Below are 17,917 nucleotides of genomic sequence, written 5' to 3' on the forward strand. Positions count from 1 at the left end.
GATTTGGATTTGGTGGGAATTTCCCGGCTGTTTCCCTGAGACCCGGTTTCAGAAGAAGGACTTCACGTGTTCCTCTGCAGAGTGATGGTGGTGCTGCAGTGCGTGGCGGGGGGGGGCCTGGTGGGGTTTATTAGCAACAAGTGTGTGCTGAGGGAACGGGTAGTATATTTCAGGTGTTGGGCCCCCTGGCGGTCTGGGGAGGGAACTCCTATTTGATGGGCACTCCGAGAGAAAGAGGAGACACGTGGCTCAGAAGTCAGGACCAAGATGGGCCACAGGTGCCCCGAGTGCACAGGGCATTTCGGGAGCCGGCCCGTGCTGCGTGCGTGGGCGTCGGCGTCAGGCACTCAGGTTCACAGCCACCGTGCCACTTCCTGACCTGGCAAGTCACTGATACTCTCTGAGATTTCATTGCCTCCTTTCGATACAAAAGATTAATTTCAATGAGGGGGAATGAGCGAGATAGTGGCCTGGCTCCCAGCTCGGGCTTCCCGCAAGGTGTCCCGTACGATCGCTCTCTCCACACTGACATCTGTGCACAGAGAATCCTTGAGCTCCCGACAAGCTCCTGGAGAAAGGCTCCCTGGTTTGCAAGCAAGCTCATGGTGAGGGCAGGGATGGATAGGAACCTTGCTTATGCAGTGCCAGAGGGCGTGGGGATGTCCTCCAACAAGCCCCGTGGAACGAGTCACCGCCAGAGCATGTGGACAGACTCTATCCTTCTCAATAGCAGGCCTGGCCCCAGCTGACCTCAGGCTGAGACCCTGAGTTTACGATGGTGTCCTCTGTCCTGAGATAATTTTTCTCAGACACTAGGTTTAGGTTGCCCGGCCCATCTGTGCCCAGGATAGGGCACAGAGCCTTGGAGAGACAGTTAGCAGGGCCTCTAGGGACAAGAGAAAGCCAACCCTCAGCACCATGCCGTGAGCCTGCAAGGTCTGGAGCGATTGTGCCAATTCCAGAGAGGTTAAGCAACTCACCCAAGGGCACACAGCCTATACTCAGAGGAGTAAACCTACCCTACAGCTGTTTCACCTCCCGCCCACATGGTGCCGGTTATGACATCACTGGAGGCTGAACCCAACGGCTCCTTTTTCAAGGCTGCAAATGTCTTCGGAGAGAGTCCAGCTGTGCTCCTGGCTGCAGAGATGGGAGGCTGAAGCCCAGAGACGTCACAGAGCTGTGCAGAGGGTTGTGACTGCCAGCTCAGGGCTTTCCCACTGCTGCCTCTTGCCAGGTGTTCAGGTTTCTCACCTTTCACGGGATGACATGGTGTCCGTTTGGGTTGGCGGCTGCAGTCAGCCTGCAGGAGGGCCAGTCCCACATGTGTTCATTACTGCCAGCTGATATAACCTCTCTGGTCATTCTCCTCTGCTGCAAAAGTGTAAAATAGTAGTGCCTGATTATTTAAAAATTTATCTATGCAACAAATTAGGATGTCAGAATTTAATAGGATTTAAGAATGTAATATATACAACAATATTAGGTTTAAGCCTGGCACACAGTAAGTAACCAAAGTATTAGCTGTTACTTTATTATTATTAGTCATATTTTAGGCGATATTTTCCTACTTACAAACCAATAAGACAGGGCTGCTGTGCACAGCTGTGTGTCCTGTGTCGTCCTCATCAGTCGTGTGAGCATGTGCCAGTTCGCAGAAAGGGTTATCATCTTTCCCAGAAAAGAGGAGTTGGCACTTGAGATATAAAGCCAGGAGCAAGCCTGTCCCTGTCCTTCAAAAAGTTGAAGGAGGATGCCTACCATCTGCTGTCACCTGCACTAGGATTTTACTTAAAATTTTTTCTTTTTAAAATAAATTTATTTATTTTTATTTATTTTGGACTGCAGTGGGTCTTCCTTGCTGCACGCGGGCTTTCTTTAGTTGCGGCGAGCGGGGGCTACTCTTCGTTGTGGTGCACAGGCTTCTCACTGTGGTGGCTTCCCTAGTTGCGGAGCGTGGCCTCTAGGCACTTGGCCTTCCGTACTTGCGGTGTGTGGGCTCAGTTGTGGTGCACGGGCTTAGTTGCTCCACAGCATGTGGGATCTTCCTGGACCAGGGCTCGAACCCATTTCGCCTGCATTGGCAGGCGAATTCTTAACCACTGCGCCACCAGAGAAGCCCAGGATTTCCTATATGTATATAAAGTTCTAAAATTTTCCTTTTCCTCAGCCACAATAGGTCTTTCCCAGGGCCCCAAGGGAAGTGGGTTTGCTGACCTTTCTTCAGTGGTTTGGGGATTTTATTTTTTCATGGAGAAGTGTCTGAGCAGAGCTTGAAGCCTGCACCCTTGAGGCAGGTTTTCTCTCGTCTTACTACCTGTTCCCAGTATTTCTCACAGGTCCCTGATAGAGGTCCATGGAGAAGGGCCTGTAACAAGTGTAAATTCCCTGTGGGTGTGTGGTTTTTAGGATTTCATACTCTCATACTTGCCCACATTTGGCCTTTAGCCCTTGATTCGAATTTTTAGAGTAATTGTACTCACACATATGGTGACTCCATCTTCCATCTGTCTGCAGACGGTAAGCCAGTGTTCACTTCCCATCTCTCCTTCAAAATGCCTGTCTTCCCCGAGATTTCAGGGTAATTGTTTGCCTTGCAACCTCTTTGAATGAGTCAGAGAAAGTCATGATTTTGAGGATAATCCACTTTTTTCTTTCTGTTAAGGTGGGAGTGGCATTCCTTAGAGCTTTCTATATCCCGGGAGCCAGAAGTCACCCCAGGGATTCTGAAAGAGTCAGTTTTCACGTGACACGTCAGGGACTCACTTCAAGGTGGTCACTGCTTGGACCTGATGTGGTCCAGGCTGCAGAAAGGGTTCAGAGGAATTGCTGGAAGAGACGGCCTCAGGGAGGGGCCTGGGAGGATACTGTGTAAGTTGAAGAAAGAATTGTAGACCTGTGGGAGGGTCAGTAAGGGCCATACAACAGTGCCACAGTGTCACCATGGCAAGTCCCCCTCCTTCCCACTCCAGGTACATCCTCGGTCTGTGCCCCCTCCATGTCTACAGGCGGCTCCACATGGAGGAGAGGGACACTGCCCTCTGGTTCCCTCACATCCACTTACTGGAGTTGTTGACGGCCCAGAGACATGGAGCAGATGCAGTGTCCCCCTCAGCCCCTCCCAGGGCCCAGCCTACTGGACTCTTCGTGTCCAGAGGCCAAGCCAGAGCTGCCCAAGTCACCTTCCTGCCAGTGGTGCCCTCTCTCATCCTTCTCTCGCTAATGAGGATGACTTAATTCCAGCCCACGACAAAGACACTGACTTGGTCTCCAAAAGAACATTTATTTCCAAAATTGAGGCCACAGAAACAGAAATTCCCCCTCCCTGACCTCTGCTACTCCCATCAGATAATTCCCCAGCCTCCACAATAAGATGCCTCTTAGGCCCACAAACACCTTCTATAGAATACCCCTGTCTGGGGTCCCACAAGCCCCCAAGGCCAGCTGAGCCTCCCGTTCACAGCTCAGCATGTTTTAACTGGGGTGGCTTCTTTGCCGCCTCCTTGGACAGGAGCTCGTTCCAGAAAGCCACTTCCTTGTCTTTCAGCTTCTCGGCTGCCTGGGTGGTGACGCCAATCTGAAGGTACCCTTCTTTCTGGTCATATATTGGCCAAGGGGGAAGCCCCTCCCCGTTGGGATTCCTGGGAACAGAATCACATAGAAATTCCCCAAAGCTACTGTGTGGCCCCAACAACCCTCAGAGATTGTCAGGGACCCCCTGGCTTCATCTCTGCCAAAGGCTCATACGCCTCCAGAGACAGGAGGCTGACCATCTCCTGGGCAGCCTGTCCACTGATGGAGCTCTCACGTCAGGGGCCACAGGGCAGGGAGTTTGCCCAGCACACGTTGGAGCTCCTCCCCCCCAGCAGACACGCCCTGCCCCTTCCCAACCCTGCCCCATCTGTGCCAGCAGCTCACCCGTTCCGAGCAAAGTTGGCCCAAAATTTCATCACCATCTTGCTGAGATTGGTCTCCTCTTCTGAGGCACCATCTGTAGGGAGGAGACAAAGCCATTGCTACTCAAAGTGTGGTTCAGGGGCAGCAGCAGCCCTTGAGAACTTGTTAGAAATTCAGAAACGGAGCCCTTATTCCAGACCTACTGAGTAAAACCACATTTTAAGAAGATCTTGGGTAATTCAAGTGCACTTTAAGCTTGACAGTTACTGACCTAGGTCGGGCTCAGTGAAGGGCTGGGTCACAGGGCCACACCCCAGGGTTTCTGCTACAGTAACCCCACCTCCCAGGATACTCTCCTCTGGGTCTTTTTTCAATCTCCTACACCCACACACATTTTCATAGAATCTGAAAAATAACCAAGCTGCAAGGCCCCCAAAGAGTCACCCAACCAGAAAGTGCCCAGAGGCACTGCCATGTACAGCCCTGGGTTGTGTCACACACAAGTTGTCGGTAACTGCTGAGGGTTAAGACATTAAAGACATCTGTGAGAGGTATTCTTTAAAATATAATCCTAAACATATTTAATTTTTAAAGATATGAGTTTTAGATAGATAGATGATTGGATAGACAGACACATATTAGTCCTGATTCAAGGTTAAGAGCAATTCTAACCTTACTCTCACGTACCTTCTGATATGCTCTTGTGAGTGCGAAGTGAGTGGTGGCATTCTAGCCCTGAGCAGGGCCCTGCAGGTGACCCACCTCCTGCCTTACTGATGCCCAGGTCTGGATTCTTAGAGTGACCATGGAGGAGGGCGCAAGGATACACATTCTCCACCATGCACATTAGAGCAAGAGAAAGGTTAGGACCCTTTGTCCTTCAACCCTGTTATGGTGAATTCAGGAAACTAAGACCTGGAGAGAAGGAGGAACTTGCCCAAGGCCACCAAACCAAGACTTGAACCCACATCCCCTAACTCCAAGTCTGTAGTCACCAAAGGGCCATCACCTTTCAAAAATGGAGCCCCGAAGACTGAGAAGAGCTCATCCCCATGGTCCCCCATCACCGTCTTGGGTTTCATGGCTGATGAGAAGCTTGGGCGATACTGGAACTCATACATGTAAGTGGGGGCTCCGGCATCTGGAAGACATGGATTCATGCACAGTTCACTTCAGCAGACGCACACCTGGATGGTATCAAGGGCTCCAGAGGTGGGGGGGGGGGGCGCTGTGAGCAATCAGGAAATTGGGGGCATGCCTGGTCCTGAGTGAACAACAATATTAACAGCAGCTGCCCGTTGTGAGAACCAACTGTGTGCCAGACCCTGTGTGTCCCTGCAGGAAGCCCCTGGTTATCAGCATAACAGAGAAAAACAGTTTGGGAAAAGTTCTATGACTTGCTTAAGGGTGTACTGGTGGTGGAGGTGGAACTGGATTTGAGCCAGCTATTGAATGAATGAATGTTGAAACTTTGGGGAAATCGATTCAAAATAACTATCATTATAGAGGCATTGGGTCAATACATATAAACCTCTTTGCCTATTGATGCATTCACAGAGCAGAACATCTAGATACATAGTCTATGTACACAGAAATACCACGACATTTCATTGCTAACAGGTTAGTCTTCATTCCCTTGGAGAATACCTGCAGCCTGACAGGTGCCTTCTATTATGCCCATTTTGAGCGTTTCTGGTATTTTTCACACGTATTCCAAGAAGAGTGAAGTAAATCCAAGTTGCTGGCCTGAAAGTGCAGATATTTAAATACAAGCCTATGCAGAAAGGGGAGAGTCTATTCCTTGTGTCTCAGGAAACCACAATTCAGCATTTCCTTTTTCTCTGTCATCTCACAGGTCTTGCTTCCTGCTTGGCCCGGGGAGTGTTAAGGTGGTGGCAGAAGGAAGAAGGGGCCGAGGAAGGGTACAGTTCCTCCCTCCTCCTCTCCCCTGCCCTTACGCTCACCACCCCCCCTCTAAGCCCCAGGAAGATGTCAGTTTTCCTGCTGACGCTTCAGCAGCGTTGCCCATTTTGTTCCTTCAGGGCTAACTCACAGGCCACCCGCCCGGGGAGCTCTGTGCTCTGCATTGATCATTATGCCCAGAGCGAGTGACTCTACCCGGGAAGGGTCAGGTCCCAAGTCAGGCTGGCGGGGAAATATCACACGTTTTCCCTTCCTGGGGACAGAATCACATTTGGAAAATGCAGAAAAAAGGAATAAGAACAAAATGATCACATATAATCCCACTGCTCAGAGAAACCTCTGTTAATATTTTAGCACTTATCTCACTTATGTATATAAAATAAGGATACTATTGGATGTGTAGTTTTGTAATGACTATAATAATTTCTTCATATCATTAAATGTTTGTCAACTACATAGTGTAACAATATATGCCATCCTGACAGGAGGATGTACAATAATTTATTTAATTGCCTCCCTTCCCCCCTCTCACTGCACTCTTGGTTTAGCAAGAGGCATTGTTTGGAAGAAGCAATCCGTCTGTGGTTCCATAATCCAATTGCTAAACAGCTGCTTCAGGGTCAAGCAGAACTCACTGAAAGGAGGGTGTTTACCCTTGCCTCTGCTACTCAGAAGTGTTAGAACGGAACTGAGAACCCAACCATACAAAGAAAGACCTAGTGTGAATGAGAGAACTTAATTATGGCATGCCCCAAAGATATTCTTTTCATTCCTCTCTTCTTCTTTTTTTTTTTTTTCAGTGTTTTGCCTTAAACCACTGAGATTTATAAAAAAAATTCCTACGGGGGTACTTTTCTGGTGGTCCGGTGGTTAAGACTCCATGCTCCCAGTGCAGGCAGCCCGGGTTCAATCCCTGATCGGGGAACTAGATCCCGCATGCCGCAACTAAAGATCCCGCATGCCATAACTAAAGATCCCGCATGCCATAACTGAAGATCCTGTGCGCCACAACTAATACCCGGCTTAGCCAAATAAATATTTTAAAAAAATTCCTGCAATCACAACACACGTCTTCAAAGGAAAGTAGGGCAGAGATTTCAATAATAACAATTAGGAGCAACAACAAAAGCAGGGGGAAGGAGAGAGCTAGTAACAAAAATATGCAAATTAAAACAGTGTGATGTTCTTTTTTTGTGAGGTAAGACTTATATAAAATTGGCAGCATTATTTTTATTCTTTTAATCTGACTATCCCAAGTGAGAGAGCTAAGAAATCCACACTCTCATACACTAGAAAGCAATTTCACAAAATGTATCAAGAACTTTAAAATTCTACTACAGCCCAGCTTAATAATTTCACTTCTAGAAACCAACTCTAAGAAAATTATTTGAGACTTGGTTAAAGATTTATGCACATAAGGCTGAGTATGATGTTTTCTGTAGCATCAAAATGAGCAGCCAGGCTAAATACCCAATAGGACAGGAATACTAAAGTAAATTTTAATCCATCATACCATGAAATAATTGCTATTTTCCATGAATTTATATTGACATTGAGGAAATGCCTACAATATAGTTGTCTATGAACATAAAATTAATTTTAAAATTATGTGTAAGACATGGAAAGGCTAATAGAAAAAAAAATGTCAAAACTTTATAGATGGGGCTTCCCTGGTGGCGCAGTGGTTGAGAGTCCGCCTGCCGATGCAGGGGACACAGGTTTGTGCCCCGGTCCAGGAAGATCCCACATGCCAAGGAGCGGCTGGGCCCGTGGCTGCTAAGCCTGCGCGTCCGGAGCCTGTGCTCCATAAGGGGAGAGGTCACAAGAGTGAGAGGCCTGCGTACCGCAAAAAAAAACAAAAAACCAAAACTTTATAGCTGATACTTCTAGGTGAAGGAATTATGAGTAATATATAGTTGCTTCTTTAATATGTTCCCATATTTTCAAAACTTTCTACAATGGTAAGATTAATTTTATACTCAGAAAACTACTTTATCAAAAAGAGATTGAGAGAAATACGACAATGAAAAAATAACATTGATAAACTCTGGGAAGTGCTGGCAATAAGACCCTGAATTCAAAGTCACGGGATGTCAGATAAAAAACTCAAGTCCAGTATGGCTGGGAGCAGCTGAAGGGGATACTACAAATCAAGACATGTAGCAAGAGGCAAGACCAAATTTATGAAAGAACAGATTTGACCCCAGGCAGTCCCTGGCTGGTCATCAGGACCCTAGGGAGGAAGAAATGGTAACTAGAACCTCCAAAGTACTGTACTGAGTGCTCGGGGATAGAGTAAGTCAGCCACAGCTATGTTTTATCATGCTTATAAAGTCTCAAAGTTTAAAACCCTTCTAGCACCGTTAGGCAGGGAGGTCTGGACCCCAGAACCATCTCCTGGCTTGCAGACTAGGTGAATGTGGTCTCCAAGAAATGAAGGGTCCTGTGAGTAACTCAAAAGGTACCCAAAAGGGACACCTCCTCTCCAGGTGAGCTCATGCATCCCTGACCTCACACCCTACACACAGTCTTGGGTCAATGTTGGAAGGTCCTGTGGTGGACACAGCACACACTGGGAGAAACAACAGCCAGCCACAGACATTGACATTCTCTAGACTGCGTGGCCCCACTCTTCCAATAATCACTCCTTTCAGCTTTCTTGGTCCCAGACAACATTCCTGATCCTATGCTAGGGCCTCCCTCTACCCCCAGCTCCACTGGTTAACAAACTAGTTTGCAGATAGCTCTGACCTTGGAAACCTTCCAAGACCTATCTTCCAAGATTTCCCCTCTAGCCCCACAGACCACCGCAATTCAGGTGAGGAGCCCTGTGGCAGAGGCTGTCGGTGCCTCCCCATATCCCCTGCTTCCGGGCACGCCAGCCTGAGTTCCACCTCCTGCATCCGTAGCTCTTTGCCTGGGTCTTTGGCAGCCAGAGACCACTCTGCCCACATGTGCAACAGGTCAAAGCACCAGGGAATTAACTGCCCTTGGGAACAGCCTTCAACCAATGACTCGTCAAAGTTGGAGGATAAATACCCCAGCTCTCTTGCCACTCACTAGGGATAACCCTGAGACATGTGTTCTGCTGGTTTCCCAGAGTTCCCCAGGTCCGGGTGTCCACAGTGGATGCTTTCTTGACAGTGCAGTGTGGACTGGCTTCCTCTCCATTCATGTCACTTCTCCACTCCTCTACTGGTGTTTCCTGGGATCACCCCCCCAAATAAACTCTTTGCATTTGGATCCTTTTCTCGGAGTCTGCTTCTGGTGGAAACCAAAACAGGACAGTGCCCCACCCCAGGCCAAACGCAATCAGCCTTGGATGTACGACCCTCAGCAATGTCCACATGTGTTTGTGCTGAGGGCTGGGCAGGACAGTCAGTGAAGCTGGAGAGGTCAGTGTCCCTCTCCCATCCAGTGTCTGGGACTCACCTCTGTGGCGACGGGCCACATTCACAGATGGGACACCGAACATCCCATCTGCAAGCAGGTCCAGGAACAGGTCTTTCCTTCTGGCAGGGTCGTCCGTCCCTCCTAAATACTTGTCAGCCGCCACCATGGCCAGTTCCTCAGGGATGCTCTGAAATAGATCCAGTGAAAGTGACCACTGTTAAAGTTAAATGTAAAATGGAGACCAGACTTACGCATTATCTGTGCAGACAAAACCATTTAAGCCATGTAAGCAAAACTAACTCCAGCGTATTTCATGCACATAAGCAAAACCTAACTTAGGTTATTTTTTGTAAATCCCTCTGACAATCAAAAAATAAACTAAGTCATCTCCCTAAAATAGTATGAGATAATCACTTTTAACCAATCCCTTGCCACCTGAAAACCTCTATTGTAATAAGCAATCACTGAAAATGTTAACAACTTCCTCATTTTCACTTTATAAGCCATCCTGTAACTTCACCCCCCACCCCACCCCCGCCCCCCGCCGAGCTTCCTACCAGCCTTTGAAGTTGGAAGCCCCCAGGGCGTGAACTATATTTTATGTACCATAAACTCTTACTAAATACTCTTCATTCATTTGGTGGTTTAAATTTTGCTATTTCTGGATTTTTTTTTTTTTTTTTTTCGGTATGTGGGCCTCTCACTGTTGTGGCCTCTCCCGCTGCGGAGCACAGGCTCCAGACACACAGGCTCAGCTGCCATGGCTCACGGGCCCAGCCGCTCCTTGGCATGTGGGATCTTCCCAGACCGGGGCAGGAACTCGTGTCCCCTGCATCGGCAGGTGGACTCTCAACCACTGCGCCACCAGGGAAGCCCCTATTTCTGGATTTTTGACTTCACCACCCCTGGTGAGTGACACAGTTTCTCTTCTTGTGTTAATGGTGAACTTTTTGAGCTCAGTGCAAACTTTCCCCCTCCCCCAATCCTGGGTAGTGATAAGAAAAGCAGAAAAAGTGGGGCAGAACCCTCCCAGCCCCAGTCTTCATTCTGCCATTAGTTGCTTTGCAATTGGGAACAAGCCTCTTCCCCTCTTTAGGGCTCAGCCAGTTCCTGTGATTCCTAGACCCTTACAAGGATGGGGTAGGACTTCCACACGAGGGATGTGGCCGTCTTCTGGTCCAGCTTGCCTTCAGAGAATGAGTAGCCCATGAACTGTTAAAACAAAGGTTAAGCAATTGTGAATCATCAGGTAATGACAGGAAAAACCAAAGTTACCAACAAACCAAACCAATGCAGGCTGAAGGTCACTGTCATATCTTGATGGGCATGGGTCCATTTTTTTTTTTCTTTTTGAGTCTTTTATTGTTTATTTATTTAACATCTTTATTGGAGTATAATTGCTTTACAATGGTGTGTTAGTTTCTGCTTTATAACAAAGTAAATCAGTTATACATATACGTATGTTCCCATATCTCTTCCCTCTTGCGTCTCCCTCCCTCCCACCCTCCCTATCCCACCCCTCTAGGTGGTCACAAAGCACCGAGCTGATCTCCCTGTGCTATGCAGCTGCTTCCTACTAGCTATCTATTTTACATTTGGTAGTGTATATATGTCCATGCCACTCTCTCACTTTGTCACAGCTTACCCTTCCCCCTCCCCATATCCTCAAGTCCATTCTCTACGTCTGCGTCTTTATTCCCATCTTGCGCCTAGGTTCTTCATGACCATTTTTCTGTTTGTTTTTTAGATTCCATATATATGCGTTAGCATACGGTATTTGTTATTCTCTTTCTGACTTACTTTACTCTGTAGGGCATGGGTCTTTGAAGAGTTGGGCAAAATCAATGAATCAAAAGGAATTTTATATCTAGAAATCAAGGAATGCAAAGAAGATAAAGTAATTGTTAAGGGAAGCTGTCCCAGTCTTTGTGTGTGTGTGTGTGTATATATATGTATATATGTGTGTGTGTGTGTATATATATATATATATGTGTGTGTCTGTGTGTGTATATGCGTGCATATATATGTGTGCATATATATATATATATATATTTAGGCTAGAGTCTCCACAGTGGTCATCAAGACAGAGAGGGAAGGTTTCAGCCAGCCAAGTGTTGAAGTAGAGGGCTCTGGGGCAGATGACACAGACCTCACAAATACCCCGCCTGTGTTAGATAGCAGAGAAAGCCCCAAATTCTGCCATTATGGTTTTGGTCCTTTGGTATAACCTCTGAAATCATTCTGAAGACCTGCAGAACTCTGCACATAACAACTGCATCAAAACTCTGCACTAAGTGACTTCACCAAACTCTAGCACGGCCACAAGCAGCTTAAGGCCATGTCCCCAGGATGACCCCAGGCCCCCTTAAAAAGCTCTGTGCTGCCAGGAAAATTTACCGTCTGCTCTAGCCAAAACCTGGTGATAGGCAGGTAGGTCCCTGAACCCTTTCTTAGTGCAGTTACTTTAGAAACCTTGTAATTATAAATCCTTTTTCTGCCCTTTGGGATGTAAAACCACTGCTCCAACCTGTTTTCTCAAGGACCTGAGAGCCAACTTCTATGAAAAGCAAACATTCAGGGGATAATTCTTGCTCTCTCCCCCAGTCCCTGTGGAAAGATAATGCCTAACTTCAGTGGGAGCCTTGCTTTTACTTACACCACGGCCTCCTGTCATAAATACAGAAGTTTGTTTCTTCTCCAGATAAATGCCAGCTAACAAATCCAGGTGGCCCAGTTTCATGGACAAATCCCCCCTCCCCGCACCCGCAGCCTTAAATAGGCTCCAGCCTTTTGTTTCAGCGATTTGGGTTCAGTTTATAATTGATCTTTTCCCTATAGCAAGAGTGTCCCTGAATCAAACTCATTACCAATTCAACTGGTGTCTGGCTTTGTTTATCTTTGGCAGAAGGGAAAGTACTTCCTAACTTTTAGAAGTCAATTTTAACTCAGGAGGAAGCAGGCTCCTTTGAATGTTTCCAGTTAGATGAATGAGAGTGTGAGGTGTGGGTGGGTGGAATTTATGGGGAAACTATGAAAGCACCAAGCCCAGGGGAGAGGCTGCAGGTCCCAGGCCTCACTCTCCTTAACTCCCAAACCCCTTCCCCTTTCCAGGCCTTGGGTTTCTCATCTGCCCAATGATTATCTCTCCCAGCCCTCCTGGCACTGACATTTCAGGATTCTTGGATGGGAGGACAAGCAGAGAGTGTGTGGGGATGTGGGTCCCCAGGGCCGCACCACCCAGGTGACAGCTGGGCCATCGTGGAGAAGGTTTCCACGGAAACGTCAAGGTGTATGAAGGTCCCAGAGGTGCGTGGGTAGAAGGAGGGATCCTGTGACCAGAGATGGGAGGGGTGATGCGACGGGCAGGGGAGGCGAGTCTAAGAGGCCTGCACTTTCTCACCATCGGCAGAATCCAGCCACACTCCTGCTTGTTGATTCCCACGACGTAGGGAACGGGGTGGAAGTTCTTTTCAGCCAGAATCTCTTCGGGCATCTTTGGCAGCAGCGCTCCGTCAAGCACGGTGGGCAGGAAAGGAAAGCTCTGGGGAAGAGGGCAGCGTCACGTCTGTGCTTCCCCTTCGAGGTCACACCTGCGTCCCCCTCTCCACCTGCCTGAGCTCACAGCCGGCATCGCAGACCTGCGTGCCCATGGGCGGTGGCCACACACTCAGGGTCCTAACAAAGGGGGCTAAGTCTGTGGACCCCAGGGGGCAGAACTCTGACCAGGGCCAGCAGTGGTTAGGTGATGCGGGCAGATCTTCACTCAAGTTGGTATAAACTATATAACGTAATGTGTATTTAATTTGAAGGGTGTGTGTATCTATATGCATCTCTCCATCTATAGTCAGTTCTTGTAAGCATCTTACCTCTCTGGGGTCTCCGTGTAAATCAAGAGCGAAAAATTTCTGTGAAGACAAAGGCAGAGGCTGTGGGTGAGAAGGCTTCCTGAGAGCAAAGCTGATCCTGTGAGCTGTGCGTCAAAGGTATCAAGTCCTCCCTCCTGGTGCCACCCTGGCTGGGCTGAAAGGAAGTGGGCAGGGCACCAGCTCCCCTGGGCATGAGCACAGGGTGCAGGTATGGGATGGGGGAGGGGAGCTCTGGAGAGGACTGCTGCTTGTGCCTGCCCTGCCCTGCCCCCATTTCCTCTTCTTGTTCCTCCAGGCGAAAACACCCCAATTTTCCTTTGGGGGACTCCCTCTTCCCCAGTCTCACTCCACGATTCCAGGCATCTATATGTGACCTGAGGTGCACCATCTCCCTGAAGACAGGGATTACTTCAGGGATGGACATGTGCCCATGTCAGTTCAATAGAGTTTACCCAAAACTGTTGCTGGAATTATTGGGAAAGAGGGTTTCTAAGCAGATAGGATGTAAGTCTAGAATACTGCTGTTGTCTAACCTCCCCAGGGGATAAATCCGCCTGAGAGTGAAGCCAACACAGAGAGGTAAAAAGCTGAGGGACAGAGACAGAGTCTTGATGATATCATATGTGCATCTGGATCCGGACATGCCTGAAGCCATCAACTCCTGGACTTTTCAGTTAGTTACCTGAAGATTCTGTTACAACATATCCCTTTCTCTTCTCAAGTCACTTCGAGATGAGTTTTCTCCTCCTGCATTAGAAAATCCTGACTCATACAAGCTCACTGAAATTCACCCCACTCCATGCTTCTCTTTGTTGTGAGTTCACCAAGATTGTGCTGATATTATTGTGACACTGCAGCTAACAGTCCTGACCAGTATGCAGGAAGTCCCAGTAAGGGTCCCTCCGTTATGGGTTGTAGCCCCGCAATCCAGGTGTGTGTGTGTGTGCACGTGCACACCCACGTGTGTTATTGGGGAGAGAGGATAATCATGGAAACACTTCCACATGATCTCAGAAGATCTCAGAAGGATAACATGGGCTCTTAGGTTCTCTGGATTCTCCCAAAGTCACCGACTCTCCCCTTATAAGCGGATCTCTTGTGCCACACGGAGAATTGCTGAAATAAATTTACCTCTTTCCAGGCATCAGAAAACAGTTGTGTTTTTATCTTTGAGCACATTGGTCACCTTATTTGAGCCTGAGAAACCAGGATCCAAGGCTACATTGGACTTAACCCATGGAAACAGAGCAGAGTCCAGTGCTGGAGGCTGGCCGCTGGGGGTCCAGGAGCATCCTCAGGGGTCCAGGGTCCAGACTCTCCCCTTACAAGCGGATCTTATAAGTGGTGATCTCTGGGTATCTGTTGTGCTGTAGCTTCCTGTGATGACCCACTACCATAGCCATCCACCAATCCTGAAATGTCACCTTCTCTGTGAAGCATCCCTGCTTACTATAATGAATGCATCCCCTCTCTGTATTCCCACCACACTTAATCCACTAAGTATATGGGCGTGTTTCTCCTTGAATAGTTCCTTATGAGCAGGGACTATATCCAGTTACGTCTGCATCACCCACGCTGTTACCTCCCCCCATACACTTAGCAAAGACAGATGGATGGGTGGATGGAATTAGTCAATACTTGGAGTATTGAATTGGGGAGATAAGTGGATAGATGGATGATAGCTAGCAGATTAGGTGATGGATGGATCACTGATTTTAGAGAGATGGATGATGAAATACAGATATATGAATGATTGATAACAGATGAATGAATGTTATAGATGAGTTGATATTAGATTGATGAAAAGATACTGATGAATTGGATTCACTGGTGGATGGACAGATGTATAATAAGATGATGAATGAATGGATGGATGAATAGGTGGATGGATGGTTGGATGGATGAATGGGTAGATATACGATTATGTGAGAATCACTACTGAGGCAGACGTGCAGAAAATCTAGAAAATTGGGCCACCACTGGATGATAATTGAGGTGGTTTCTAAATTAACCAAGACAATTGTGACAACCTTTCTGAAGAGCTTTGTTCTGAATAACCCCATTCCCAAAATTCAGGATGGTAATCACCTCTGAGAATGTGTAATGTTTAATTTCTTAAAAATCTATCAGATTCCACTTACATGACTGAATCTAGGATGGGCAAATTCATAGACAGAAAGTAGATTAGAGGTTTCCAGAGACTGGGGGGAAGGGGAGAAGGCAGAGTAACTGTTTAAAGAGGTAGGGATTTTTTGTTTGGGATGATGAAAAGTTTTGGAAATAGCGGTGATGGTTGCACAGTACTATGAGTGTAATTAATGCCACTGAATTGTACACTTAAAATGATTAAAATGGTAAATTGTATGTGACACATATATATTTACAATAAAGAAAATAGTCACATATAAAAAAATCTATCAGAAAAACAAGATTGGAAAAAGTAAGTTTTGATAGATATGAGGAGTTATTACACAGTTGTTCATTATGTTATTTTTTGTCTTTGCTAACGTCTGAGTTATTCCATAATAAAAAAGAAAGAAGGAAATTCCCCATTCAGATCCAGTCTGACACGGCTCTTGAGAGGTGAGAAAGTGTCCCAGGTAGTTTTTCCAGGGCAAGGGGATAGGCGAAATGATGAAGCCTGGGGCCATGTTTACAGGGCGGGGAGCTTGTGTGGCCATGAGAGTGGATGTACTCACCATCTTCAGCGTTATCTCCAAGAGCTCGTCCTCTGTCTTCTGGCGCAGGCAGTGAACAAGGACAGCTGAGGTGGTGCTTTTGCACCCAGCAAAGACAGCAATTTTCTGCAGAGATCACAGGTGACAGCAGAATTCAAGAGCCCTGTCTCTTCCCTCCATCAATAAAGAGGTGTTCTGTTCCAACCTCAATTTCTAAAGTCAACACATGGTAGCGAAGATACTCTAGACCAGTATGTCCTGGATCCCAGACGAGCCAATTATACTCCTCAGCCTCTGCTGCCTTATCTCTGTTCAAGTGGACATAATGATGTCAAAGCTGAACATCTAAAGAGAGGCAGCATGGAGTGGGGCTTGAGAGCATGGAATCCAGAATCCCACTAATTTCAAATCTCGGCTCACCCAATTAATAGCCTTTTGGCCTCAGGCTAGACACTTGCAAAGTGCAGCCAGAGGGGAAGATGCAGAAGGAGAGAAATCAGGCTCCATGATGGCGGGACCATGAAGAGTGTACATGGGCTGCCCAGAGCCTGGTCCGGTGTCTGACATACAATCAATGCTCAGTATGTATTTGGTGAAAAATTAAATAAAAAGGCACATGAAGAAGTAGAGCGGGGAGAGAGAGAGAGAGAGAGAGAGAGAGAGAGAGAGAGAGAGAGAGAGAGAGAGAGAGAGAGAGAGAGAGAGAGGGAGCGCACAAGAATATGAGTCTTGGATTCTTCATTCTGCCAATTTCTGGTCCTGTGTGACAGCAAAATCCAGCACCATTTCTGCCACCTTTGTTTCCTTTAAATAAACTCCCCCTTCTTGACTTAAGCCTGATCAATGGGCTTCTGCTGTTAATAGCCAAAGAATTCTGAAAAAGTCTCAACAATTTTTTAAGTTCTTGGTGTCTTTTCTCCTCCCCTCCTGCTTACCAGTCAGTCCCTTTAAGTCTGGCTGCTGCCCCCACCCGTCCACCAGCTCTCACAGCCCGACGAAATCGCTCCACATCAGTGACTCCAGCGCACACTCCTCAGCAGAGCCTCCCTGTTGCTCACCCTTCCTTGGCTTCCTGACACTCTCCAAATAAAGACAAAGTCCTCACCAGGTCCTCTGCAGCATGGCCCTGCCGATGGCTCCATCCTCACTTCACTCCAGGTTCCGTCTGCTCTTTCTGCTCTGGCCACAGCAGCCTTTCTCGCTCTCTCTCAGTTGAGATACCTGCTCCTGCCACAGGACATTTGCACAGGCTGTTCCCTCTTCCTGGATATTCTTTTCTTACCAAGTAATTTACTGCTCATCCTTCTCATCTCAACTCGTTGATCACTTTTTTTCATGAAGCCTTTCCTGATAACCTCCCCCTATCCACTGGACTAAGCGCTCCTTTTGGATTCTGTTATGACATCAGGTATCTCTCCTCTATTGCTCTAGTCACAGTTGACATTTTGTAAGTTGTGCAATTATATAATTATTAATCTGTCTCCTCAATTATAACAGAAGCTTCATGAGGTTGCGAGATGTCAGATTATATCAAAACTATTTGTTGAGTGAATGAATGAATCAATGAATGAATTCTTCAGGAACCCACCCCAGTCACAAGCTCCCAAGGAGAATCCACTCCAGGCACACATGGTGCCAATGAGTTCATCAGATTTCAGACCCTGAGCGAGGCAAGATAGGATGACAGTTCACTGACCACTGTCCAGGCCAGCACCCCACCTGGAACACTTTGGGAAGCGTGTTCAGTGGAAAATGCATGGGGCTGGCAGTCCAGAGTCATGAGCCTGAGTCCGGCTCTGCTCTGATCACTCGCTGACCCTGGCAAGTGCTTCTGCTCTCTGCCCCAGTTTGCTCAGCGGTAGAAGGTGGAGGTGGGATGAGGTGTGTCCTTGCCCTCCCTGATCAGCCATCCTCACTTCTGTGATTCTCTGAGGATGTCAACTGGCTCCCACAGCAAGAAAGACCCCTGACAACTCCAGGAGAGCAGAGCAAAGGGTGTGGGGACAGTCCAGTGTGAGACCTACCTTAGCTGCAGCCTTCATGTCCTTCTTGACCAGGATAGAAGTGAGGGCCACACCACTCTCAGAGATGGCCCGGTGGAAGAGATTCTTGGCCAGGGGAGATAACACCTGGGAGGAGGGTGGCGAGAAAGGGAGTTTA

General features: G+C 47.6%; 1 protein-coding gene across 1 annotated transcript in view; it reads right to left on the reverse strand.

The window, feature by feature from the left end:
- Positions 1-2,937: 2,937 nt before the first annotated feature.
- CES1 (carboxylesterase 1) overlaps positions 2,938-17,917 on the reverse strand; it is a 37,174-nt gene continuing 22,194 nt past the window's right edge. The window contains exons 6-14 of the mRNA XM_033845130.1: positions 17,782-17,886; positions 15,779-15,883; positions 13,080-13,118; positions 12,614-12,754; positions 10,345-10,425; positions 9,253-9,400; positions 4,907-5,038; positions 3,919-3,991; positions 2,938-3,641 (exon numbers count right to left, since the gene is read on the reverse strand). Of these exons, the coding sequence (XP_033701021.1) occupies positions 3,458-3,641; positions 3,919-3,991; positions 4,907-5,038; positions 9,253-9,400; positions 10,345-10,425; positions 12,614-12,754; positions 13,080-13,118; positions 15,779-15,883; positions 17,782-17,886 (1,008 nt within the window). The 3' untranslated portion in view covers positions 2,938-3,457. The remainder of the gene's footprint in view (positions 3,642-3,918; positions 3,992-4,906; positions 5,039-9,252; positions 9,401-10,344; positions 10,426-12,613; positions 12,755-13,079; positions 13,119-15,778; positions 15,884-17,781; positions 17,887-17,917) is intronic.

The sequence above is a fragment of the Tursiops truncatus genome, chromosome 19, assembly GCF_011762595.2.
Source record: "Tursiops truncatus isolate mTurTru1 chromosome 19, mTurTru1.mat.Y, whole genome shotgun sequence".
Lineage (NCBI taxonomy): Eukaryota > Metazoa > Chordata > Mammalia > Artiodactyla > Delphinidae > Tursiops > Tursiops truncatus.